Consider the following 27,076-nt stretch of genomic DNA (forward strand, 5'->3'; position numbering starts at 1 on the left):
ATGCCTACATAATAAAAAGGAATATTTTCTTTTTCTTTTTATATGACTAAAGTAAATCTAGCAAAGGAATCCCAACTTTTAAACATTATTTCCGCAGAGAGGATCGTGCAACTGGACTTAATGAAATAAAATAATGCTTGGTCAGTCAGTTATAAAAAAACCAAAATTTCAGTACTTAGTCAAAATTCTAGAGAAATTCAACGCAGTCTCCAGCTCTGTAGCTTCTAAATTTTTAGTTGCAAAAGTCTCTTAATTGCACTATATTGATATCTCTCCGGGAAATTTCTGCCCGTATGCATCATTCATACTTTCAAAAACAATAAATTTGTCAGGTTATTTACTAAACATTAGTTTAAAAAAAGTATATAGCCCATAACCTTTTCCCCCTAACAATATCCTAATTCCTAAAATATTTATTTTCTATTCTTCCCCGCTATAAAAAGCTGATAAAAGTTTGACAGAGAATTCCTGCTTCTGTTAAATAATTTGTAAGGTGCTTTGTCCTTACAACACATAATCCCTGGAAAACATCTATCAATGTTTCTGAGCTGGGCATATTGCAATTATATGAAATTCCAGCCAAACTATGTTATCAACAATAATCAATTCATAAATTGTTGTCGTAAGGGAATCCAACGAGTGGAATGCAGAGGCTTTGCTACCTTGCATTGCCAGGATATTGATTTTAATAAAACCAAAGTCTTTTGAGCTGGAAAATTTGTAATTATATCACAAGGACGGTGTTCCATTATAAATAATGCTATACAGAATATTGCAAAATATAAAATTTACATTATAATTGTACGACGTGCGCTACAACCTTTATAAAAAAATTACATTTTCACATTTTTTGCTTGGTTCTCTTGCAAATAATTTTTGAATAGGGCATATTGAAAATTTGCCATAAAAACAAATTTAAATTTGACGTCACATATCTACTCACTATTTTATTTAAGCCCTTTTTGGAAATACAAACTTCAAACTATCTATTTATAATTTTCAATCGGTTTAAGCCGATTTATACGCGGATATTTTGTGTGGGTGATTTTTGTATAAATTTCCTTAATGAACGATTTTGTTTTAATGGAAATAAAATTATATTTTCAGCTCTTTGTCGTTTAGCATTACCTCGTTCATTTGATCAGCAGCCCGTTGCTGATTGAAAGCATTGGGTCCATTTGCAACATGTCCATTCATCCATTCACAAGTGCTACTACAAAGAGATTTGTGCCTGAGCGTCATGCAAGTTTTAACTCACCAGACTAATCCTCTCTAGCGCGGCGGTCTCTCTTTTAGCGAGAGAGAGGACAGAAATTAATTTAGAGCCATTTTTCCTGCGGTTGGAGATTAAAGCAGTGGGCGTGTATTCGGGGCAACTTTATTGCGGCCCAGGTGGCCCCGGGGACATTAGGCATGCAAACACTCGCTTGCTCACTTGACCGCCGGCGCTTCGGGTGTTTTTGCCGGAGCGTCCGAGGTGACCGCACCCCAGGGAGTTTGCATAGTGGTGCTCTTGACCTCGCCCGCGATCAGATTATCGTCGTGTAACGCGTGAAATATAATCACTTAAAATGCCGCCCCTCGTCCCCTCTACGTGTGCAAAAACTTAATTAAAAGTTGGCTTGTTTTGTCTTTTGCAGGATGGGCGGGGACCAAATGTTCGCCACCCGAAATGGCCCTCGACGGCAACTCCGTGGCCTCCTCCTCCACCGACTACTCCAAGGTCATGGAGGTCATGTTTCAAGGAGCCATCGGACCCCTCGGAGAACGCAGATTGTGCAAAATCAAATGCATTAACGGAGAGTGGGTTGGACCGCTTTGCCAAGTGAAAAGTGGTAATACTATTTTTATATTCTTCCCACAGTTTTAAATGAAATTAATTTTTTTTTCTTAATAAAAGTTACACAATATAATGATGTATGTTTATTGAGTATTCTCAATTTCTCAAATAAAGTAATATATATTATATCAATTCTAAATTCATAATTAATTTTATCCATTTAAGTGATTAAGTAATAAACTAATTCAATACCTCTTGACCAGATGCTACAAAAACAAAAACAAATGCATAGCATATTTGATGCCATTAGATGACTTTAAACATCAATTGTACATCACAAAAATTTAAATTGCAAAATATAATTAAATCTAATAATAAATATTTAATTATTTCTCTTAAAATAATTTTGTGTACTTAAATAAATCATTGAAATACTAATTCTTGTTATATTAGAATAATAAATAATATATGAAAATATGAATATTGAAAAATATAAAAGTAAAACTTCTTAACGGTTTCAAAAAATATTTAAAATATAGATGCATTTAATTTTATTTAGACTAGTGTTTCTTAAACAAAATTTTTTTTGTCAATTTTGATAAATCTTTAATAATTTATTGGTAAATTTATAAACATTATTAAAATTCTAAAATTCTTACCATATATTCGTAGCTCCGACTGAAAAATATCAATCCATTAATAAGAAACAACATGGTGCTTTTTTTCTACTGAAATAGTTTTTAAACATTGTAGCCAAAAAGCAGCACTTTTCCCACTTTGGCAACCATCATGCCGAGGGATTTGCCACAATTCATTATCACTTCGCACAAAGCACTATACTTCGCATCACGGCTTTTAAGCCACCAACGCTGCTTTTTCGCAATGGAGCGCTCGTATTTATTTTTGTTGTTTTTTTTCGCAGGCGGCGGCAAGTATCATCCTCTTTTCCGGAGCTGTCATTTCGGCGCTCTTCCGCCTCAGCTGCTGGTGATGTACAAGAATGTCAGCATTGTGGTGAGTTGCCGCTTCTTCTTATATTCCGTCTCCGTCCCCAGATACAATCCGCCCCGGAAAAATTGCACGCGCCATACCATCGGGGTCAAAGGAAATTAAATTGTCACACAGAAAAACCCCTGCGCCTGATGCAATTTTCTCTTCTCTCTGCGATATATATAAACACAAATTCCTAAATTCGGTTAGGACGACGATAAATAATACAAAAAACGCGGGAGAATAACACACCCGGGCAATTAAATTCGTATAAAATATTCCCCCTGTGCACATGACGTCGGCGGGGCGAATTTCATCTTTTTTCTTCGCGTGCAGCCGGGGATGAAAACGAGTTTTTTCCTCTAACAGAAAATGAGACTGGAGAGAGAGCAGAGGACTTATTATTAACATCTCTCGCGGAGAGGGATAAATTTTAATTCCGCACGCCCGCGAACGGTACATGTACTTTTTGTGTCTTTTGCAAGAGAGAAAGAGAGAGACCAGCTGGCAGACTACTTGACAAAAATGTTCAACACAAAGGGATTAAATCGTGCCCGGAGAGTTGAAGACAATTTTCGCACACTCTCTCTCTCTCCCGATATTCCTTTCTCTGCTACATTTCTTGCTTCTTTTGTTCAGCCGGCGCTCCGGAGACTTGAAAAATGCTCGTTCCGAAATTACATTGTCTGTATGCATGCTTAAAAAATGAGGTGTTGAAACACAGCGCGCGCGCTCGTGATAAAATCTGCTTATTTTCGCAGCGCCACTTTCCACTCTGCTTTTCGCTCCCCCTCAACTCCCTCAGCTGCAGTTTCCACCGGCGCCGTCGTTTTTCTCTAATGAAATTTCGTGCACCATTTGAGATTCATCTGCTGATTTACAGGCGATAAACTGGTTTAAATGTTCGCCCCAAAAGCACGATTAGGCGTGTGATTGAAATTTTATTTATCACTCTGCAGAGGAAAAAATGTCATTTTAAACGGAGAACTGACAGAGGAAAATTAATTATGTTTAAATTGGAAGTATTTTATCTAAAATTTAAAAACATGCTTGCCAATAAATTTAAAAAATAATTTCGACCCTATATTAAATATGAATATGAACCGTTCTTAATTATTTATTTTTTATTCTAGTAAACACAACATCGTAAAAAATTTTCTGTATAAAACATGCGAAATCATGCATTAATGTTTCAGAAATTTTGAAATTATGTAATTTCATGGGAGCCAGCAAAGAGGATTAAAACCAAAAGGTTTATCAAAATTAGGTTTAAAAAAATATCGATTTGCTTCTGAAATATTCTTCAGATATTGACGAATACAATATTTAATGTAATTATTATTTATTATCTACCCCCTTGAGTTGCTAAATTTGAATTACAGTGGGTTGCGTTTTTATTGGAAACAATAGCAAAAAACAGCATCAACGATCTGGCCGTTGCAATTTGTATTTAAAAGGTCAACATGATCTAAATGACATAAAAAGTGTCAACACCACCTCTCATTTTCTGAGGACCAGAACGTGATGAAAATGATGAAATTTCCTTGTATGCGTAAATTCCCTTCAATCCATCAAAGGGAACCGCTCGTTTCAGCATCGGCAACACGGCGCGCAACGGAGATAAAGCGCCGGTCCGGCAGCTGGGCCAAAATCCAGTCGAGGCTTAATTTGATTAAACTCGCCATACTCGCGGTCGCGTTGCGATAATAAATGGCTATCAATTTTCAATATGGATCCAACAGTTTGCAGCACAAAGGCTGACGTCAGGCCCGTGTCGGTGGCGCGGCCAGATCGATTTTCATTTTGTGTCCTCGGCACAAACGGCCAATTTTTTATGCCGCCCCGGCGAATTTTTTTCACCATCGCGGCTGATAGGCCAAATTTTTCATCGCATGTTTAATATCACCCTCATCGAGCAGGTCATTTCTCTCAAGAAGAAGAAGAAGAAGGAGAAATGAAGTGCAGTCCTTCAAAGCTATATGGCTGCTCTTGATGAAATAAAATGGGGGGAAAAACTTCTCATCCGTCAACTCTTCGTTAGTCCAAAAATAAAACAAAAAACTTTCAGAAATGCCTTTAAATTTGTGTTTAATTCCCTTTTTTCAGAATAATCTGTTATTGTACAAAATACCTTGAATTTCCAGGTATTTTCTGCTTCCAATTTGGATTTAAAATATTTGACTAGGAGATTTGTATAAACCGTTTCATTTATTCAAGATTTGAAATATAAAATCACATAAATAAAAAATTAATAAATTAAGATTCCTGCAAAATCCAGAAGCAGAATTATCCTACAAATAATGTAGTAATATAACTTAATTTAAATAATTAATTTCATACATTTTGTATAGAAAATGAGTCAGAAATTGTTTATCAATTTTCCGAACTCAGATTTTTGCAGTCTATAATGGAAATCCACAAATCATGGCGCCTTACGTGCTCAAATAAAGCTCGATTTTGTGCTCTCTCACAAAGTGATTTTTCACTTTGGTCAGAGCTAGAAAGAGACCTCAAAGAGGCGGTCCGGGCCTCTATGGTCAGAACCCTTTCTGACCGCGCCACTATACTTTGGCAACTAATAAAACTTGACGCATAAAAGAGGTGGGAATTGAAGAGGATAGGTGCATGCGAGCCAATATTGGCCCGCACGGAATTCGTCGGCCGGCCAAAGGAGAATTCCTCCACCGTATTCAAAAGGGCCTTGCTCGGTGGAGCGAACAGAATTTTGTAGCAGGACGGCGGCGAGGAGTTGCGAAAAAGGAAACGGCCCAGAGGCATCGTCAAAATGAGTGATGTGTGATATTTATCATAATATTCAAACTCTGCTGACGGCTGCTTATCACTCCAATGGCTATACTGCTTGTCATTCACAGTTTGGCCATTTTTGACAGTTAATGTCTCTGTTTATCCCATTGTCTATCTCCATCGTTTTTCTTCTTCAATACATACAAATAAATAATTATTTGCACTTAAAATGCAAAAAAAAGTGATATTTGGCTAGAAAAAAGTAATAAGTGAATGAAATGGATATTAAAAGATTGACGGAGAGTTAGATGGTAATTATTAAACAAATTTTTTAATGATTTGTGTGGATTTGTGGACCATTCACTTGCGAGAATCAATTGATATGTTGAGATTTGAGCTCTTCCACGGCAGCCTCCCGCCTTTATTGATATAATTTTGTTTTTTAAATTTGTTGATTCAAAGATTAAACTTTCAAATTTTAAGATTAAAATATTTTTCAATAATTATTTTCTGTTATATTAAAGATTTATAAACGTTTTTATTAAAGATGTATTGCATAAGCTATCATGGTATATTTAGGCTCTAAATTAAACTTCCATAGATGAACCAACTCAAACTTTCTTTTGGTTGTAAAGTTTGCGGCATTATTAAAAATTATTTTAATTGTAGACCAAAATTATTAAATGCAAATACTATTTATTTAAAAAAATAATCCTGTCTTTTTTATTGACAATGAAAAACTAATCTGAATTTCAAATGAGGAAATATATAAAACTCAAAAGCCACTTGATCGTTCTAGAGGAAACAATTTGCAATAAATTTCGCTTTCCCCCATGTCAGTCCATCGATAAAATTTCCGCAGTCACTGAGTCCGAAAGTTATCTCGAATGAGAAATCAGTCATGTTAAGGAGCAATCCGCAGGCAGAGAGAGAGGAAACGTTATTACATGGCCCAAGCCGGGAGTACCCTATGTATGCAGGCGCGCGTACATAAATTCTCGGACGGCCAATAAATTTGATTTCGCCTCTCGGAAACTAGTTTTTCCCTTGTAATAAAATACGAAATTGGGCGCCTCTCGTATCAGCGAGAAGACTTTTTTCCTTCTTCACTGATGCACCGATATACATATGAACCGACCCGAGTCAGAAAATCAGTAAACGAGGTGCGCCTTTTCTGCTCTGCCTCTTTGTTTCTTCTGTTCTCGAGAAAAGCATACAAGCAACTTGTCTTTCTGCAAGCGAATTTGCCTTCTGTAATGCCGGCACGTCGTTAACAAAAACACAGAGCCCTTTGCTGACTTTTCCAGAGAGAGAGAGAGAGAGAGTTTGACTCTTGAAAAGTGGAGGTCGTTTTACTTGTATTTTAGCAGCAGTTGATCAAGTGAATTGGGTCAGCGCGGATGAACTTTCCGGAAGAGAGAGAAGCTAACTAACTTTTTGTCTTAAATGTTTGAGAGGCCGGCTATCTCTTCCTGCTGAACTCGCTGAAAGAAAGTTGCTATGCTCAGCTATGTAGCTTTGTAACTTTAAATATTCATTTGAAACAGAAAGCAAACTCTTCGTGCACTAGATTTTTCTGATATATCCGTTCGAGGCATAATTAGAATAAAAGTTTTCTTATTTGATATTCAGAACAAGCAATTTTCCTCTTTCCGTGCAATCTTCTGTTTTTAGAACACGCGGCATTCTTGATTATAATGGAATTATTATTGCTATTTTTTTTTTCATTTTAATACTATTGAAGGGAATCGCACTTCAATTACAAAGAGAGAAAAGTTCATTTACACTAAATATTAGTTAACAATGATTATCATATATTTTTATTTCACTTTACACTAACACTTTTACTTTTCTTTTGATAAAATCACCGCATATTAATCAATTAATTACATCCTATACAGGATACGAAAATTTATCTGTATCAAGATTAGAAAAAAAAATCTGAGGTATTTCAATGAATTTTTTTCAATTGCATAGTAATTGATTTATAAAGTAAATTTCAATTATAGCTAAAAATCAATAAATGTTAATTGAACATAAATAATAGATTTCAGTGTCAATCAGAGTATAGTGCAAAAGGTCGAACGGATCTTGATTTTTCCATTCCCATATTCCAAAAAAGCTAACGGATTGACTTCCTGCCAAGTTCAGGAGTTGTTTTGATCAGCTCTCGGCACGAATCGCACATATTTTTCATCAGCCGCTTTGAATGTGTACTTCCCTTTCCGGTGCGCGTATGTAAATTTTTTTCACAAAGAATAATGAGCTCATGCATAACATACACACGCACTCAGGGCGGCGGCAATAAATCGCGAATTTCACTCCGGCCTCTCTCTCGCTGTTTCTATTTTATACAAGCGCCGCTCTCCGCACGAGCGACGCCGCCAAAAGTTTAACTGGATTTTTACGCAGAACGGATGCGTGATTGGAATATCCGAAGGACCATTATTTCTGAATCACCACGAAATAAATAAATAACGGAAACCACAGCATTAGATGAAAATAAAATGGAATAGAGGTCGTTGAAATACAAATATGCATACAAAATAATGCATATTCTGCACTTTTCTATTGAGCTGTTTGCGTCTTGATCTCGCAAGGGAGTTCCGCCAAGCTTCAGTATAAATATAAAATAATAGGGTCTTATATCTACAATGAAATTTATTTTTCAAGGTTGATAGCCAATCAAAACGGCATTATTTGTATTTAAGAAGAGTAAAAAAATTAAAGCTATAAAATTTATTGAGCCAAAAAATAACTGCAGTAAAAACTAAATGAGAAACTATTTTCAATGTTTTAATGGACAAAATAAATATTTAAAAATTAAAATAATAACTAGCGACTCGGTTTCATTGATTCTCATTTATTATAATTCTGATTGTTGCTAAATAATTTAAGGTTTAGTGATTCATTCAAATAATTATTATTAAAAAAAAAATTGTTCAACAAATTAAATTTTATTTCAGTCACTGCTTCATATTATAATTTAAATAATAAATTATAAATTTCGTAAGACTTGACCAATTTTTGCCTGACTGAAAAAACCAGTGTCAACGCCGACATTCCCTTGTCAGCAGACAAACTATAGAATTTAATTTTGAATATTGATCCGCCACTCAATATAGCAGAACGAGAGAATCACGCTGATGTTGCCGAATAGATAATAATATCGACGCGGGCTTCTCTCTCAAACCGCTCTGCCTATTTCGCACAAAACGAGTAGCTGCTGCTCTCTGAGAAAGCACCGTGGATGGATTTCGCCTCGCTCTCGCTCGTTGAGCACCCGCCAAAATCAACATTGGATATATTAAACCTCAGATGCAAAACGCTTTCCTGACGCGCGGTGTGCTCTCCCGTGCTTATATTGCGACGAGCCTGAAGTGACTGACTGGTTCAGATTAGGTGCTCTCCTCCTCATATTGACTTGCAGAATAAATTTACACAAATTCGCAAAATCTGTGCTGTGACCCACAATGTGAAAGCTAAACCCAGACGTCAAAATCGTTTATCGTCATAGGTACTCAAGTCCATATTTTGTTAATAATCAAAAGTTTCTTCTGGTAGACACCAATCATTTTGTAAATTAATTTTAATGTTGCAATAATTGGTAAAATTTCTTGGAAATATACATTTTACACATTCCTTTGTAGTTAGATTGATAGGAAATTTTAATTTAATTTACTTTTTCAGCTTTTGCAAGATACAAATGTCAACAAATGATTGATAAAAAAAATCCCCATCCCATCGATTAAAAAGTTAATATTATTCTCCAAAGATAGCTAAATAAAAATAATTAAATTCCTTAATATTTTACAAAAATTATTAATTTTAATTACTTTAAAAAGTAGCACTCGCGCATATGTGAATCTATGCCCTTGGTAATGGAAATATTAATACAATTCAATTTTATTCAATACCGATTTCCAGTTAAATTCATGGACTGTATTCGTTCTTTGCAATTTTATTTAAAATGGAAATTTCCCAAAGTTTTGTTATCTCCACATCTCCAGACGCCTTTCTCGTGCTCGATTTGCAAAGAACACGGGGCCGTGCACTTAATAGGTGCCATTCTGGTAGTGCGTGTGGCGAAAACTGAATTGGGTTGCGAGCGAAGGTGCCCTAAAATTAAAAGAGCACGCGCCATTTGCGTTGACCACGGCACGGCCGTTTGGGCTACGTTTGCTGCTCGTGGGGCCCACTTTCAAAAAATCCCACCGGCAAGAGGAAGAAGCAACTTTATTTTCGGCTGCATGTGTGTGTCCATTTGTAAAAGTACCTCGTTTTAACAACAATGGCCGGCAGTGCTAGGAAAGAAGTCCGTTATCTCGCTGCGTGTTTTTTCTCTCCTCTTATTCCCTCTCGCTCTTTTATCTCGTCCGAGAGGGATCTCGAGAGCCGCAGTCCGTTTGCGCCAAATGGAATTAAAGTGACCCTTGCCAGCCTACAAATTCGTTATCATTTGTTTATAACTGCCTGCCGACACACGGTCTGCTGCGGAATAAAATTAATTGCCTCGTTCATGGACGCCGACCGACGGGGCTGCTGTTTGTGCTCGCGGGGCCAAAGAGAGATCGGCTTGTTTGCCTGCGTGAATTACGGCCGCCGAGGCAAACAAAATCTGCATCAAAATGCGATCAAACAATTGCCCACCAGCACAATATGATATTTCCATTTTAATCTGACAAGTCTCGTGGAGAACGTTCCCCACATATTTAGACAAGTTCAGACATGGAAGTGAATAAATTGCATTATTTTACAATTGATGAATTGGCCATTGCATTAAAATCTTTCAATCCTGCCATTTTTCTGTTTATTAAAATGCATTATTTGTAATAAAAATGCATGGAAACAAGTAAACTGCCTGTATTACTTACACTCTATAAGTCATCGTATATGCATCAAAAAACAAAAATTTTCCAGCAGATTTCCCAATTCCTCTCGATATCTTTCCCGCTAGATGGAATCAGTTCCTTTCCCGCAAGAATCCCGCAAGTCCCGCGGGAAAATAATTTTTTTCCGTTCCCGTCGGACACATTTGTATTTTATTTGCATTTCAAAAGATTTTTGAAATTTTTATTAATCTTAATTATACTGTAACTTATATTTGATGAAACCTTCAGAATAATTCATCAATTTATGCTTCCATTAGATACCAGTCAAATCCTAATGACTTGAATTATATATTAAAACAAAAATTGTAATCTCCATTTTATGAGCATGATTATTGAAAAGATTTTATATTCGTTTAGCAACATTTTATTAAAGATTTATATTCATTAATAATTTTTAAAATTTTTTAAACTGTAAAATAGATAATAATTAATAATTTTTTAGCATTATTTAAGAAATAAGTAAACCAAACTTTTAATACTTTTAATTTTAATAACTTTTCTTGATTTAAAAACTCTTATGATGATCGCTATTATGGCTTGTTTTTACAGACGGATTAATTGAACATATCATGTGTACAACTTTACAAGAGAAGAAATGCACTTTTTTCTATTAAATAGAATAAATCGTAAAATATTTTGTCTACAAAATGTTTTTGTATATGTTTCAAAGAATTTCAAATTACAATACACCTTTTAAATGTTTTGAAGAGATAAAAAATTCAAATAATGGAAAATTTTTCACAGAGATTTTTTGATATTTTATATAAGCATTGGTGGTAGGTAGCCATTGTAGATTTTTCTTTACAAAAATCTTACTATTTATTAATTTAGAAATTATAAGCCAAATTTTAAGAATGTAAATTTTAACTCTCAATTTATTTCTTATTATATTTAGCCTTTTTGTTTGTTTAGTACCATTTTCCTTGAAATTTCGATCTTCAGTTACAATTTGTTTTGATTAGCTGTTTTAAATCGTTGGTGCAGTACTTAAGAATTGAGTAATTTTCACGATTTTATTGTACTAACAAGACAACACTAATTGTAAGAGTTGTTGAAACTGTTATTTTCATGCCTATCTATAAAAAAAAATACATTTTAATTAACCAAGTTGTGCTTTGTTTTTGTTTTTTAGGCTGACACTCGTCTACCGTTTCCCGACGGGGCCCAGGTGTCGGTTCGTTGTCGTGAGTTGGGCGTCTACAAGCTGCTCGGCGAGTCCAGTCTCACCTGCCAGAATGGCGTTTGGAGCCACGAGGTGCCCAACTGCATCCCGACCACGCTGCTGACCAACTTCACAGGTAAATCTATATTTATTTTGCATTTATGCCAGCGTGGATCTGACGATCTCCTCTATGCAACAACTTAGACGTTGCAACTGGTTGCAAAACTTTTAGTTCGGAAACTCGGTCAGAGTTTTGTTTGACGCAATGAAGGGAAATCGCGTTCGTTTGCAGAGTGTTGGCTGATCAGCAAGGCTACTCTTTGAACGTAATTTGTTACAAAGTTTTTTTTTATATTTGCTCTGACGGGTGATTGCTAACCGTCAGCAAATTTTGCTGTGAAGCGGATCTGGGAAAGGTGTTCTTTGAGAAGTGGTGCTTGAAAAAAAACAATGTGTTTAAGCAACTTTTTTCATTTTATTTTGCTATTAAGATAATTAAAACTTAAAACTGTTGCTTATCAGTAAAAGAGCGTATTCGAAGAAAAAAACCGATAAAAGGGAGTAATTTTGAATGATGAATTTAAATAACATTTAATAATTTTAATAATTTTTTATAGCTCTATAGCATAAAACTGGCTTAAAATTCAAATGGTTTTTGTTTTTCTAAACAAAAAAGATATAGAATTTTAATTTGTTAGTCTTCTAACAATTATTTATAAAATTTTTAATGGTCACACTAAAAATTAAAACCACATTATCCTCCTAGGATATGCAAAAAAATTATCTCAAAACAATATTCTTTTGAAATATCTACAAACCTAAATCGACTTGCCCATAAATCGCTAACGCTGTTGTCATTTTCCCTGCTGTCAAACTGGCAGTCGTAAAAGTGTCCCTCCTCCCATAATTTTGACTTTATAGCAACGTCAACGTGCCTCTTTTTAAGCCTGGCGAAATCCATTTTGGTGATATTTTTTGCAGATGACGCGCCTCCCACGGTTCTGGTGCGAGTCCCAGCTGGGTCGGCCTCCGTCGAGCCCGACGGCGAGCTGGCCGTCTTCCCCGGCAGCATAGTCCACCTGGAGTGCGTGTTCGCGCGCAAACTGGGCAACCCCGAGTGGAGCTGGAGCTCCAGCTTCCGGCAGTACCTGACAGGTGAGTGTTTTTGGTAATTTTAACAAAGATTCCTCCACATTTATTTCAACAAAAAATAGCATTCAGGGAAGATAAAATATAATTACGCATCAGATAAAGGGGTTGTTAATTAAACAAATAAGTTATCACTTACTTAATTTTTCTGAAAATTAACCAGGCGTGAGCACATTTTTTTCTGACGGGAAATCAGAAATTCTGAAAAAGAGCAGAAAAAGACTTGAGAATCTTGCCTCCAGCATTATTTGTATTTTTTCTGACCTAGGATTTTTCAAACCCCTGACCCTGCGGTATCTGCAGGCAATAAAGCATTAGGGCGGAGAAAGATGAAAATCCGATACGGCCCATAGTATATAAAGACATTAAACGCGGCTTTGAACGTGCGGCGAAATTTATACCTCGCGCGAGACCGGGAAATTATCCTGCGGAAAAAGGCAGAGATAAAAGCATCGGATTTCGAGAACAGCCCTTTCACGAGAGGTTTTTGTTTTTATATATATTTGAAATCGGCGGAGATAAGAATTTTGCTGCTTTTTTATTAGACGGGTGCCGCCAAACATGAAAAGTGGCCCGGCAAAAGGCGCCGCAATTGCCAGGAATCGGGTTCAACAACCATGACTATGAATTGGCTTTATCATCTTTTCAGCAAGAGCTCTTTCGTCGTTTGTGCAGTGTTTTCTTTTTTCTGCCAGCCACTCTGAATTGAATCGGGCTTGATTATTCCGTTCCGTTTTTATATGCACAAGCGCGTATAACTCTCAAACGGCGACGTTCCGACTCTCTCGCGAGACAAAATTTCAATACCGCTTTATCTTTATTCATGTGAATTTTTCGTCATTTGCATATTTAGAGACTCCTGACACAAGAGGGGACATGCAAAAATGGCTTGAGTAGCGTGATTGACTCAATAAATTATTTGATTTCAAAGGATGTATTGTGTAATATTTCCTTTTCATTTTTCTCTCAAATAGATTTTATCTTCTTAATTTTTTTAGGCTGACTTCGGTGGAGAGGTCTCTTGGATCTTGGAAGTTTTAGCAAAATATTCACTTCGTTCAAAATATGTGTTTTGAAAATGAATTTCTAGTATCTAGGCGGGAAATTGTTTTGCTAGATTTTGAGCAAATTTGATAATTCATCAAATATTAGATTAAAAATCAGTTGTTTGTATTGCATGTTCATTCGTTGCAGGGAAAATTTGAAATATTTTTAAATTTGTGCTTCTCAGCATTGTTTGGAAATAATTTGAATGAAGTCCAGGAGCATGCTGTAAGAACAATAAAATTAAATATTTAATTATCAAGTCTTGTTTCATCTAACTGAATGAAATCCATTGTATCTCATATATGTCATCCTGCACAAGATCCCATTCCAACACAATGCATTCCCCCAGATTAAATCCCCTGAACTACCATTCCTCAATTTTGTTTGCTCCCCCTGCTGTCCCAGCTGAAATTACATCTGGCATAGAAAAATTTATACATGGTAAATAAAGATATGATGGTTGTGGATGACGATTGGGAGATGCGCGTGCAGCCGGAAATATTTGCTTAGGCGAAAGTCAGAGGTCGTCATTGTGGTCAAGGATATTGACTCGGGGGCCCCGCGGGACGAGAAATAAAATAATACGACTGCCGCCGTAATGTTTGCCTTTGGCAGGCTAATATTTTCGGAGAGGACGTGGAATAATACGCGGCACGCCTTTTTATTATTCAGCAGGAAAGGCGGCGATATAATTTTATCACCTCTCTCTCTCTCTCTCTCGTCGCAGCATAATTCAGCACTTTTGCGGCGAGTGTGCTGCAGCAGAAATGCATATTCATGTGACACAGGCCGACGCGATTTATAGTAATGCTGAAAAAAGCCAGGTAGTTTAGCATCATAAAGGCGCACCAGTTAGATTTCATTGTTACACAGATGCAATTTGCATCCCACAGCTGCGATAACAATGCTCGCTCGTGAAGAGGCAAATTACGGAGAAATGGGAGAACGGATGAGATATGCTATTTTTTGCTATGCTCAGCTGATGTAAAAAAAGGGAAGCTGTGCAAACTGGAAAACGATTTGAGTTCTTTATTGAAAAAAAGATGACGGTTTATTTTATATAAAAGTGGATTTCCATTTCCATGCTGACCAAAAATATCTTTAAAGTCTTATTATAATATTTTGCGGAGGACGCTTTCCTAGAATATACAAGAAAAATAATTAAAAACATCACAAAAATTTGAGATAACTATCATGGTAATATGTATGTATAATTCTCAATACAGATTTCAAGGTGTGATATAAAGATGAAAAAAAAGCACAAGCGGTAATTATCATTTGGATAACTCCATTTTGAAAATTCAAGGTTTCATAACTTTATAACTTGATTTTAAACTTGTATTTTTCACGGTACAACCTAGCCATTCAAAAGTTTCAAAATAAATTCTGTTGGTTAAAAATGGATTTACGTTTTAATTATTAAAGATTGTCATTAAAATTTTCTTCATGTTAACGAATTATTTATATTACAATAGCTGTAAGTTGTTACCCTTTTTTTAATATTTGGTACAGAATTTTGAAGCAATCAACTTAATTTATTCTCGAGATAAATAAATACTTTCAAATTCTATACATAACATACCATGCTGCAAAATGCTGCATTGACACCCGCTCGTTAAATAATTCACGCTTCCATTCTCACACATAATTATATTCAAACTGCGTGTCCACCGTTATATCCGCATGAGTATTTTCATTTGGAAAAACACATGCAGGGGTGGCAAAATTATCTTTTATTTTCGGCCAAACCCTCTCTCACGTTCGGGAACAAAGCGTCAACGATAAATTGCATGTAAAAACCGTGGAGAAGAGTCAGCGAGTGCGGGGCTTTGCGATATCATGACACGAACTGCCAAATCGCCTGCCAATTATCAAGTGACAGGCTTAACAGAATATAATGGTGTGCACGTGATGGAAATTGCAAAAATTTCCATGCTCAACGAGCAAAAAACACAAATCAAACGGCCAAACGTCACGTTCGGTCGTTCGGAAAAATGCTCATTTATAAATAAATAAATAAATTTGCATGCACACGGGGGATTGCTCATTTCACGGTCGATTTGCAGCTCGCGATTTCTGACGGGCGAGTTGATCAATAAACTGAGAGGCTCCGAGAGAGAGATAGGAACGACGAGAGGCAATTCGCGCTCTACAACGCTATTCCATTAGATTCGCCGCCCGCCGATGCAAAAACATAAACTATATACGCAAGCCAAGTCAACACGCTTGTTAACTTTTTTGGCTGCGCGCAAAATTCATCTGCCTGACAGAGAATTTTTCAGCGAGAGTAATTTTGCCAGATGTTTATGTCACTTGTTTCTATTTTGACTTCTAGACTTTTTATTACATAAACTTTTGTTCTCGTAGAAGAACCCCCACGATTCTTGAAATTGAAATATTAATTTTTAGACAGTAAAAAGTTGAAACATTAAGTGTTTCTTCTTTTCTTAAATGTTTTTTTCCCTCTTTTCTGTTCAATCAAAATAACTGACAGTGACTTTAAAACTGAATTTTTATAACGATTTTTTGTTAATTTTTCCATTATAAAAACATTTTCTTTTGAAATTCTATTTTAACTATGTTAATTTCCTTTTAATTTTCAAGGTAAATAGTTATAATAATCTAATTTTCGCGATCAATTTGTCTGTTGCAGGTTGGGCGATATCTGCGGAGGAACGTGATTGGAAGTATCGCCTCTCCATTTATTACAGTAAGCCCCAGGATTCAGGTGCGTTCACTTGCACGACACCCCACGGACTCACAAACAGCGTCACAATCAATGTTGTGGGTAAGTGTTTTCCCTTGCGCCGTTCCAGATATTGATCACCTCGCCAATAATTGCCGCCCCAAAAGTTTTTGTCTCTCTTCGGATTCGCAGTCAATGTGTGTCTTTCCTTTCACCCGGGCTTACTTTCAACTCCGGCAGGGCTCGGGGCAACCTTCTATCTCGGCTCCCTTTCACTGTTCACATATTTGCTTGGAAAACAAAACCTTTTAATTTTTAATCGAACGTCATGGATAAGTGTCTACACTTGAAAATAATTTTACATAACTCATCAAAAGTTGGTTTTTTACATTATTTATTTTAATTTTATATATTTAATTAATTAAAGGCTCATTCTTGCTCATTTTTTCAAACTCTGTATATTTAACAAATAGTAACATATTTGGACTTTTGAAATCATTTTCCTGAGATATACATGAATTTGAATTCCAATATGCAACCAACAATATATGAATTTTCAAAGATAATTAATTTTATTATTTTCCTATTATATTTTACGTAGCCTCCTTAATTTTTTTTAAATTTCATGGATTGAATAGATTATAAAATATATATAATTATTATTAAATAAAATAAACTGATAGTGTTGGATAAAAAGGGAATATATATATGAATTATTTAAATTTTATTCCAAATTTGCTTAAAATATAAATTTAATTTTTGTGTGGGCTAATTGTAAGGTTATTTTGTACTTTAATTGATATTTTTATTTTGATATATTTTTTAGTACCTTTTGCTTTTTTTCTTGAGGTATTGCATGATCGATGTTTATTACACGTCTAATTTTTTTCCAAATATCGAGAGTACCGATCCGATCAGTCTCTAAGTTTTGCTTTCTTTTCGTTCCAAGTTTACACGTTTGGCTGGTCGGCCGGCTGGTGAGCGAGTTTCACTGCTGTAAGGCTATCGCTCCATATTGATCTATCCCTTCATCACTTTTCACATCTGACCAGCGGTGGAAATCCGAGAGGCAACTTCTGCCTTATCCGCATCATCCTCTGCTCGTCTTTCGCTCTCTTTTCCCAGTGCCTAATCCAGCACTTTGATCAGCTCCTTTTTTAGCTACAACTTTTTCTTTCATTCTTGTAAACCTGCTTGACAAAGTTAGCATCAAAAGAAGCGCGTGCAAAATTCGATTCGCAGAATGAAATTCAATAAATTCCGCTGAGATATTAAATCTGAAATTAAAATCTCCCCGGCAACGATCCAAAAATAACAAAATATGCGAGTGCCGCAGGCCAAATAATCGCTCTCGTCATTTTCCGTTTGAGTGCTGACCCCTTGATTGCGGACCTTTTTGCCGAAAATAAAATTTATGCACGCCCCACTGACTTGCAGTATGCCGCTTGTTGTGCCTAATGAATTAGACTCGCCGCCGTCTTCGGTCTTCTGTCTTGACTGATTGCATCCGAAATGCTCTCCTTCGTCTCCCTCCGTGGAATTGACGCACCCTCAGCAATATTTGAGTTGTTGCTGATGACGTGCAGGGAAAAGTGGATTTTGGAGGAGTATTTCGCGAAACGACGGGTAAATTCGTCGGCTTTTAATCATTTATGCAACGGTGCACTTTCGAAGCTAAGCTTTTAATGGGGGTGGAGGTTAATCCAATCAAAATGAAAGCACTCACTGCGATTGATTTATTTTTACTTCAATTCCCCGTAAACGTTGCTGTTTTTATTTTATAAAAAATTTTTAATACTAAGCTTTATTTACGTATATATAATTTTTAATAAAATTTTTAGTAAATTTTTTTTTCTTCAATTTTTTCACATAATTTTAAAATATAACAAATTATTATTTATCAGTTATATTTTTTTTTTAATTTTTTTTTTGCAGATCGTAGTAATGTTAAATTTTTCATTTCAATCAGTTGTAATATTTTTAGCAAATTAAATATTATATGCATTTTTATAATTTATATTTGTTATTAACGCCTCATGATTGAAACTCATTGATTCAAGTAAAATTGTTTTCCAATTCCTCTACATATTGCTCTGTAGCTCACATCGATATATTTTTTGATGTTACTTACTACGTTGGTCCATTTTTTAAACTTAAAATATGTTCTTCTTTCTCATTTGACTACGTAAAAAAATCCAATGAAATTCTTAAGTCTTGAGAAGAGAGAATTTGATCAAATTTTACAAACTTCCACGCAGTTCCTGGATAGATAAAATACACCTTGAATAATTTGATGGTGGAAAGCATTTTTTAACATATGCTCAATGTTATAATTTCAAATCATACTATATTAGTTTGCAAATTCCAGCAAATGCTTAAAATCAGAATCAAAATTAAAATTAAATTGGTATGTATTGAACAAAAAATTTCCATGCAATTTACAATTCACTGTAAAAGTTCACGTCAGAGAGCTTGAGTTTCTTGTAAAACCCTCCTTTGAGGATATTTTCAGCTTTTTTATTTTTCTCAATATGCGAAAATCTCCAAGGTTCAAACCCCTCCTGATCATCCAGCTTTAACAATGTACAAACATTGCCGTCGTTATTCAAAGTTTTCGAAGGACAGCAGCCCTCACATAAATTCACCCTGACTGCGATTCGTTAGGGGTCGGTTCATTTAGCGCGTGTTTACTGCTGGTGCATCCCCCAGCTAGGCTTACGTTGGTTTTATCCCCCGTCTCGAGATAAGAAAAAGCAAGCGGGGAACTACTTGTTTGTGTGCGTCGGCCTCGTTTGCACTTACTTTTGTGTGCCGCTGGAATGAAAGCATCAAGTACGGGGAGAAAGGGTCTCGCCCGTGGGAAGATTCCGCCGCCAAACACAGACGCCCAAGGCACTCCCTGGTGCATTCTTAGGGTCTGCACGCCCCCTTTGCCAAGGCATATTTTCCATCGAATTGCCCGCGATTGGAAAAGGCGAGATGCAATTTTCGGTGTGGGAAATTCAGATTGGAAGCCGCTGGGAATTGGTCGGCAGCTCTCATATTCAGTCTGCCGTCTTCATTAACTTTCAAATGGGCTCAGCCGCTCTCTAAAAAGTGAATAAAAGTGCATAATGTGCGGCGAAATTGATACTTTGATGGTTTCAAAAAGCGTTTCCTTGCCACCGTCAAAATTTATTACTATGTGATGCAACGATACAGTGAATTTCCATATAATTCACAATTTAGCATTTTGTTTTATAAAAGCCGCGTCGCTTTGAATTTCAAATTGGAAATTTAGCTACAGGCAGACCGAAGATCGATATCTATAAAGGGATTTTATAGTAAAAATTAAATGAAATTGATTAAAATATCAAATGAAAGAAACACAATTCATAAAATATTATAAACCGACATCAAAATTACAAGACGCAATTAAAATATCATTTGCAACTAAAATGTTTTCATAACATATTATTTAATTTTTTTGACCAAGTAATTTTCATAATTTTTTAAATAAAGAAATATTAAAGGCATAAGTGTATTTCATTTTTTAGGATTTTTTTTTATAAAAAATTAAAATTATTATGTATGTATATATATGGCGATGGCATGGCGATGGCATGGCGATGGCATGGCGATGGCATGGCGATGGCATGGCGATGGCATGGCGATGGCATGGCGATGGCATGGCGATGGCATGGCGATGGCATGGCGATGGCATGGCGATGGCATGGCGATGGCATGGCGATGGCATGGCGATGGCATGGCGATGGCAGAGCACTGCCACAGCACTTTTATTTTAATTATAAGATCAACAAAGAATAAGCCGCACGGCAAAAAAAACAAGCAAAAATCCAAATAATATCACAATTTTAAAAATACACTTAATTTTAAATTAAATTTATTAACAAATATATCATCTCCCACTAATCTTGATTTTTAATATGTTTGCTACAGGAATTCAATATACAATCTTTTCTTATTCAAAAAACAATACCACCAATTTTCCTTACTCTTACTTCTCCTGGTGTCAGATAAGAAGTATTAGAATGAGACAGTTAAATTAATCAAGAAATACGTTAAATTCGTACACCCAGCAAAATTAAGGGCTAGTATAAAGTTGTGGGAAAATTTCTAGAGCTGTGGTATCTCTACAAATGGATAATACATTACATTGCGATACAGCTCTAATAAATTGCTCATAACTTTTTCTTACTGTTAGATCGGTCTATGCTCTATTGTAGAGAATTCACTACTCCAGTTAGTTCCACTACAGGCCTGCGGTTTTTTGGGTTTATGTGCAATGGGCATCTACTGTCTTAATTGTATGAATCTAATGAGCTTTGCCTAATTATATCACACACTGCTTTCTCAATATTAGTATGCAGAATATAGTATAGTATCAAATTCATCACCAAGCTATAATGATATATTAATAGAGTGGGAGCTACAAACTGCAAAATTTTCATGGATATATACGGATATATAGAAGAACAGACACAGCAGCAGTTGTCAGAAATTCACTTAATTTTCTTGAACTTTAATTTTGAACCCTCCCTGACCCGCACACGCATTTCCCAATTAAAAAAATTAATATTCAATGTGATCTTTATTTTCATTCTAGCAATCCACTGTGCACCGTTAGAAGTCGACGACCCACACGTGACGGCCAGGGTGGAGGGCAGCAGATTGGGGCACACGGCCGTGTTCCAGTGTCCCACGGGCTTCGTCCTCAACGGAACTGCCAATCTGACGTGCCACGCGACAGGTAACAAATCAATAAGCGACCAAATTGAAATTCGCTTTCCTTTTGTGCTGCGAAATAGAAAAATACAAAAATGAGCACCGCAGAAAAAAATAGTACGTGAGAAAAGAGGCGTGAAAACCGAAAATAACGCGTATAAATGTTTGATAGGGTAAGCCGTGCGGAAAGCTGCGCTCATCTTGTACATATGAAGTTGGCGCGCATCCAGAGAGCTTAAATTCGCAGACCTGCTCACTACATACTCGGTGCGCGCGTCAATATTTTATCATTTGAGTCGAGGCTCCTTGGCTTGCGGCACCGACCTTGACCTCCAGACATGCATTTCATCTTTCTGGTGTGTTTGGCCGTCTTTCAAACTTTCCACTTTTTTTGCGACGGTGCATACAAATTACTTGTTAAAAGTACAGAGGGTATTTCTATCTATACTTGGAAATGAGGTTGCACCACGATCGGCTAAGCAAGTTTTTCCATTTATTCTCTGGAATAACTTCTTTCCCCATTTCACTCGCTGCTTTGCCAAGTAAGGAAATTGGGAACATTTTCCAATAATAACACAACTTAAGAGAGTGGAAACGAAAGGCGTCTCTTTTCCGTTCTCTCTCTTTCCACCTGTTAAAAGTTGCAACGTTTTAATTAAAAACACACCGCCCGCCGACTACTTCATAAAATGCCACTTTTCTCTGTTGCGCGAGCACAAAAGAGAATTCCCCGTTCGCCCTTCTTATTTCCCCTTTATATGTTTCCGTCTTTTTTCGCCTTTCTGAACACGGCGCCGCTCTCTTGTCAGACCAAATTCTGCTCGCTGACTGACTGTGGATTATTTGCTTTCCAACCTTGCACACTCTTTCTCTCTGACAAGAAATTCTCTTTCTCGCAAAAAATTCACATACGTTAGAATAACCAATGAGGGCATCTCAATTCTGCTGGTAGAGAAATCAGCTCAAAGCTGAAATTATGTTGAATTGTTTAAAGTGGTCGTACGTTTGGGATGAATTTGTTTTGATAAGTAGATCTTAACTTATTGATTCAGCGTGTTAGTATGGAGATTTGAGCGGTATATTGTTGAGAAGAAATTTATTTTCTATTCTATTCTATGTTTTATTCTCCAAACTTAGCCAACCGTAAAGGAACCCTCAATAACTTTTAAGTAAGTTCAAACTTGCTGAACCAGAATAATTGGGTAAAGTCTAGAAGGAGGTGGTCACTAATCTGCCTATTCTGAAAGCACGCCTTTTTTTAAATTATAATTTTTGGATCAACTAATTCTTGAAATTATTCGTTTCATTTTTGCTTTTTCACCAAAAGAATGTTTCAAACTATGGAAAACCATTTTCAAATGTTTGGAAATATTCAAATTAATTTGTCGGTAACGCTAATATAATTGAGCTTTTTCGTCTGTTTGAGTAATAATTGATGCCTTTTATCGAGCCAGTCTACAAATGGCTCAGAAAAAGCCCACGATATGAAAATAGCAAAATTTTCTGTTTAGAAATTCTTTAAAATTGAATTAATATTAACTGCCTTCGACACCACCAACAAAGGGCTCAGGCCGACAAGACTTGGCCTGACCCTAAAAAAACAGTTTTAAAACGGAAAAAATTTCTTCCAATATTTTCAGTGTTATAAAATAGTTATAAAAATTTGGATAATTTAGAATACAATTCCAATTTTTACAGTTTATTTTATGTAAAAATATTTATTTCTCATTCTGTAAATATTGATTATTCATAATAATGATCAAAATAAAAAATTTAACTTGCTCTTGTATTAAATTAATCATTGTTCGATAAACTGACTTACATAAGCCAATTTTTAAATAAGATTTTTTTCTTCAACTTTGTTAAAACAGGCAAGTGGTCAGGTCCACCTCCGAGCTGCACACCAGTGCGCTGCCCCCGTCTCAGGGACATCGGCGACCCTCACCTCGAGCTGATTGAGCAGAACACAAGTTACCTGGGCCGCGCGTACTATCGCTGCAGGTGGGGCTACCGTCTGACAGGGCCTCCCGGCCTCGAGTGCGGCAGCGACGGACGGTGGATCGGCGACATTCCGCGCTGCCAACCTGTGCACTGTCCGCCCCCGCTGCCCCCGGCGAATGGTCGCATCCTGGAGGCTGGCGGCAGGGCTCTTTCGGACGGCAGATACGCTGTCGGCAGTGCTGTTCAGTTCGGCTGCTCCGATTCGCACCAACTGATGGGCGAACCCACGATCGTCTGCACTGAGAATGGATTCTGGTCGCACAAAGCACCCCTATGTAAGTACCACTGAAAATTTATAATTTTTTACAAGAGAAGAAAAATTTAATTCTTGAAATCGAAAAAAAAGACTTAGCAATTACACTGTAAAGGTTTGAATAATAAAATAAACAACTTTATCTTTATTTAACTTATTCAGAACTAAAAGTATTAATTTTTCCAAGCAATTTTGTTATTAAAATTATTTATTTATAGTTAATTAAAAAACATGCTCTTTAATATTTTTAATCAGTTTCAATTTACAATTATTTTTGATGTCGGGCGTTTTAGCAGACCTCTGCTAGTTGTGATACCCTTTCTGCTCATTTTTCCAATTTAATTTTTTTTCATGTATGACTTGAGTAGAATAAACAACAACAATTAAAATACAAAATAAATTTTTATTATTAATTGTATCACGTATAATATATAAAATAAATTAATTTAAACAATAGTTCAGATGAACTATTTGTTAGAATAACCTGCGAGACTTTCACAACATTGAACTGTGTAGTCATTTATATTTGATAAATTTAATTAAGGAAATTAAAAATATAATAATCATGTATTAAAAATCTATGAAATTGTAGTAATTGCACTATTAAAATACCATTATCTCTAACTTACAAGAAGTATGTTGTGCAGAAGAGCAAATTTTGATATTTATTTTTAAACATTCTTTACTTTTCAATTTAACCGGACAATTGCACGCTCCAAGCCATAATTTATACATATTTACCTTTATGCATGTATTGTGGTTGGAGTCTACAGATAGATTTTTTTTTTTTTTGAAAATTTCTCATTAAAACTGATTTGAATAAAGCTTGATTTGTGATTATATATAAATCAAATTTAATTTTATTATTACTTAAAGAAATTGATGGACACTAAAATCCTAGCGTGTTTTCTAAATATTGTTTTTCAATGCGTTATTTATTGAATTTGGCCTCCACCTAAAGTTTACGCATTAAACAAAATAAAACAAACTATCTTTGAAAAAAAGTTTATAATTTAAGCCTCAAATTTTGTGAGTCGTTTTTTACGAAGATATTTGAAGAGGGGGGGGGGGTCTCTTCGTTCAGAGTTGTGGTGATTAATCCCTTTTGCCAGAACAAATTTTCGGTACTTGGTATGGTTTCGCCACCGCAAATGGAAAAAAAGCGTCCAATTCCGCTCCACCGCCATGAAATAATAATTGTATTTGCGAGAGAGTGCCGCTTGTTGGGGTGTGCAATTTTTGCTCTTTCACGTGAGCTATAGATGGATGAGGTGAGCGACGCGCAGGGTAATTAGGCCGACCGACCAATATCCGTCTAAACCGCTGGCTGCGCTGCACACCATCAAACGGCGGCCGCAACTCTGAATACAAAGTAGCCTCTTCGGCTCGCTTTGAGTGCAGCCGATATTGCTGCTGCGGGGCCAACCGACTGCTGAATAACCGCGTCTTTTTCCACCTGAAAATTCTCGCTTATCTAATGAGAATGGTTGAATGGAATGCTAAATACAGTCATGCACTCTGCCAAGTTGTTACTTTGAGGCGCTTTGATGCTGCGGCATTCGTTTTTTTTTTTTTTTTTTTTGCTGAATGAGTTGACTTACAATTATAGAAAAAAAAGAATAAGTTTTGCAGTTAATGCTGTTTTATGAAAGAGAAAAAACTTCAAGTTGATTGTTTTCATCAATTTTCTATTGATATAATAACATAAATTGTTAAAAATACCAAAATACACACAAATCTACATTTGAACAAAAAAAGTAGAAGCCCAAAAAATAAAATTCAGCATCAAATAATTTTATTTGCAAAAAATAAAAACTGAAATATTTGTAATCGTAGAAAATTGTATTCATATTTTTTTATTTATGATTCTGTGACGGGCCTTTTCAATGAAAGAATCAACTGGTCAGCATATGAGAGGATGTAATATAGGTCATCTAGGAAAAACATTTATAATTAAAGTTAATTTATTTAATCTCTGATATTATACATTATTACATGAAATTGTATGGTTTCAAATTTTTATATGAATTTTTTTTTTAAATTTTTTAATTTAAAATGATTTTAATGCAATGCATGAAAACGAGTCTTTATTAATATATAGCTAAAAACTAAATAAAGTAAATTTTGATGATTCAATAATAAAATTGTATTTTAATGTAACAAACAAGTGAAAAAAATTTACTTAAATTGGTAACAATATTAAAATAATTTTAATTAATTAATTGTTTTAATCATTACTTTACCCTGTCAGATTAATAATAAAATATATTTGCATTAAAGCTTTTGAAACTTTTCTTTAGGTGAGTCTCACGTCGGACATAAACCAGATTATCAACGGTCGTAGAATTCAATCAGCAACTAAGCAACTTTCTGTTGGTCTCGTGTTTCAGGCAAGCCGCGGTGTCCGTACCCAGGAGACCCGGAGAACGGCCGCATAGCGCCGCTCAAGTTTTATTACGAGCCCGGGGACCACGTCAAAGTGACGTGCAATCCGGGCTTCGTGATCCGCGAGCGCACCGCCACTTCAAGACCTACCTGTCGCCCGGACGGCTCGTGGTCCGAGCAAATCCCCAGCTGCGTCGACTACACCCAAGTCTGACTTACTCGCGCTGACAAGTGTGTGTTGTATTATTTTTCCAGCAACTTTTCATCCGCCCCGAGAGCAAAAATAAACCAACCGGTCGGTGATTGCGTTCAGTGTGCACGTACTTGTGAAAAGTTTGCAGCTGGGGAAACACTCTTGTGTCGAATGTGAGCGAGACTCTGCTGCTTAATTGTGTTAATGAGGGAGACTGTGCGTGAGAAAATGAGCGTGCGACTGAGCGCCGAGTTTGAGCTCCAGTGCTTTTTGTTTGAAAACGACCAGTCAAGTGGCTGGCCTATTTAATTTTCGCTCAGAAATCTTGGTGGATTGTGTGCTTGGGGATAAATTTTTATGCAGTTTTTTGTTGTATCAAGGCAAAATGAAAAAAGGCCGTTGAAATGTTTTTAATTAACTTATAATTGCATCGCATGGATGCAGTTTTCTCATTCCATTTTAATATTTATGAATTTTTATTTATTTGAAAAAGTAACAGAGATGAATTTCAAAATTTGTTTCTTTATTTTTTTATGCTTCCTGATAAAAAAATGCATATTTTAAATAATTTTTAAATCAATGAATTTATTTTGATCTTAAAATTGATTGAAATTGGATGAAAATGATCAATGAGATTTGATGTCCTTTTTTTAAAATGCACTTAATCACAGCACTACGGTGCGCAAAATTCAAGATGTCTACATTTTGGATCAGTATTTTAATTATTATTTCAATGTTTATTACGTTTAAAAAATGGAATGTCAAATCTGATCAATAAAAATGCCAAAAGTTCACCTTGTGTCATGAAATTAGACAACCCCTTTAAAACAACCATCTAAATGGAACTTATTTTTAAATGGCCATGCTTGTATATTTATATCCGAAATCCAAAGTTTCAATAGCCTTAATCTCAATACTGGAAAATGATCTTGAGCGATCTCACAGTGTATAAAATGTCTGTAGAAACTAATTGTAAGTAAAACGGTAAAGTAATTACTGAGGCTAGATTATCATTTGCTTGTTTAATGAAGTCAACTGTACATAACATAATAAAAGGACGGAATGTAC

At 35.8% G+C, this 27,076-nt stretch overlaps 1 protein-coding gene across 1 annotated transcript in view; it reads left to right on the top strand.

Moving 5' to 3' along the window:
- Positions 1-27,076, top strand: part of LOC132196691 (locomotion-related protein Hikaru genki-like) — a 41,297-nt gene extending 14,221 nt beyond the window's left edge. Inside the window, exons 2-9 of the mRNA XM_059619504.1 lie at positions 1,641-1,835; positions 2,703-2,794; positions 11,540-11,705; positions 12,551-12,724; positions 16,419-16,553; positions 21,058-21,201; positions 23,048-23,452; positions 25,821-27,076. Coding sequence (XP_059475487.1) covers positions 1,641-1,835; positions 2,703-2,794; positions 11,540-11,705; positions 12,551-12,724; positions 16,419-16,553; positions 21,058-21,201; positions 23,048-23,452; positions 25,821-26,029 — 1,520 coding nt within the window. The 3' untranslated portion in view covers positions 26,030-27,076. The remainder of the gene's footprint in view (positions 1-1,640; positions 1,836-2,702; positions 2,795-11,539; positions 11,706-12,550; positions 12,725-16,418; positions 16,554-21,057; positions 21,202-23,047; positions 23,453-25,820) is intronic.

Source organism: Neocloeon triangulifer, unplaced genomic scaffold (assembly GCF_031216515.1).
Source record: "Neocloeon triangulifer isolate White Clay Creek 2 clone unplaced genomic scaffold, ASM3121651v1 ptg000012l, whole genome shotgun sequence".
Classification (NCBI taxonomy): Eukaryota; Metazoa; Arthropoda; class Insecta; order Ephemeroptera; family Baetidae; genus Neocloeon; species Neocloeon triangulifer.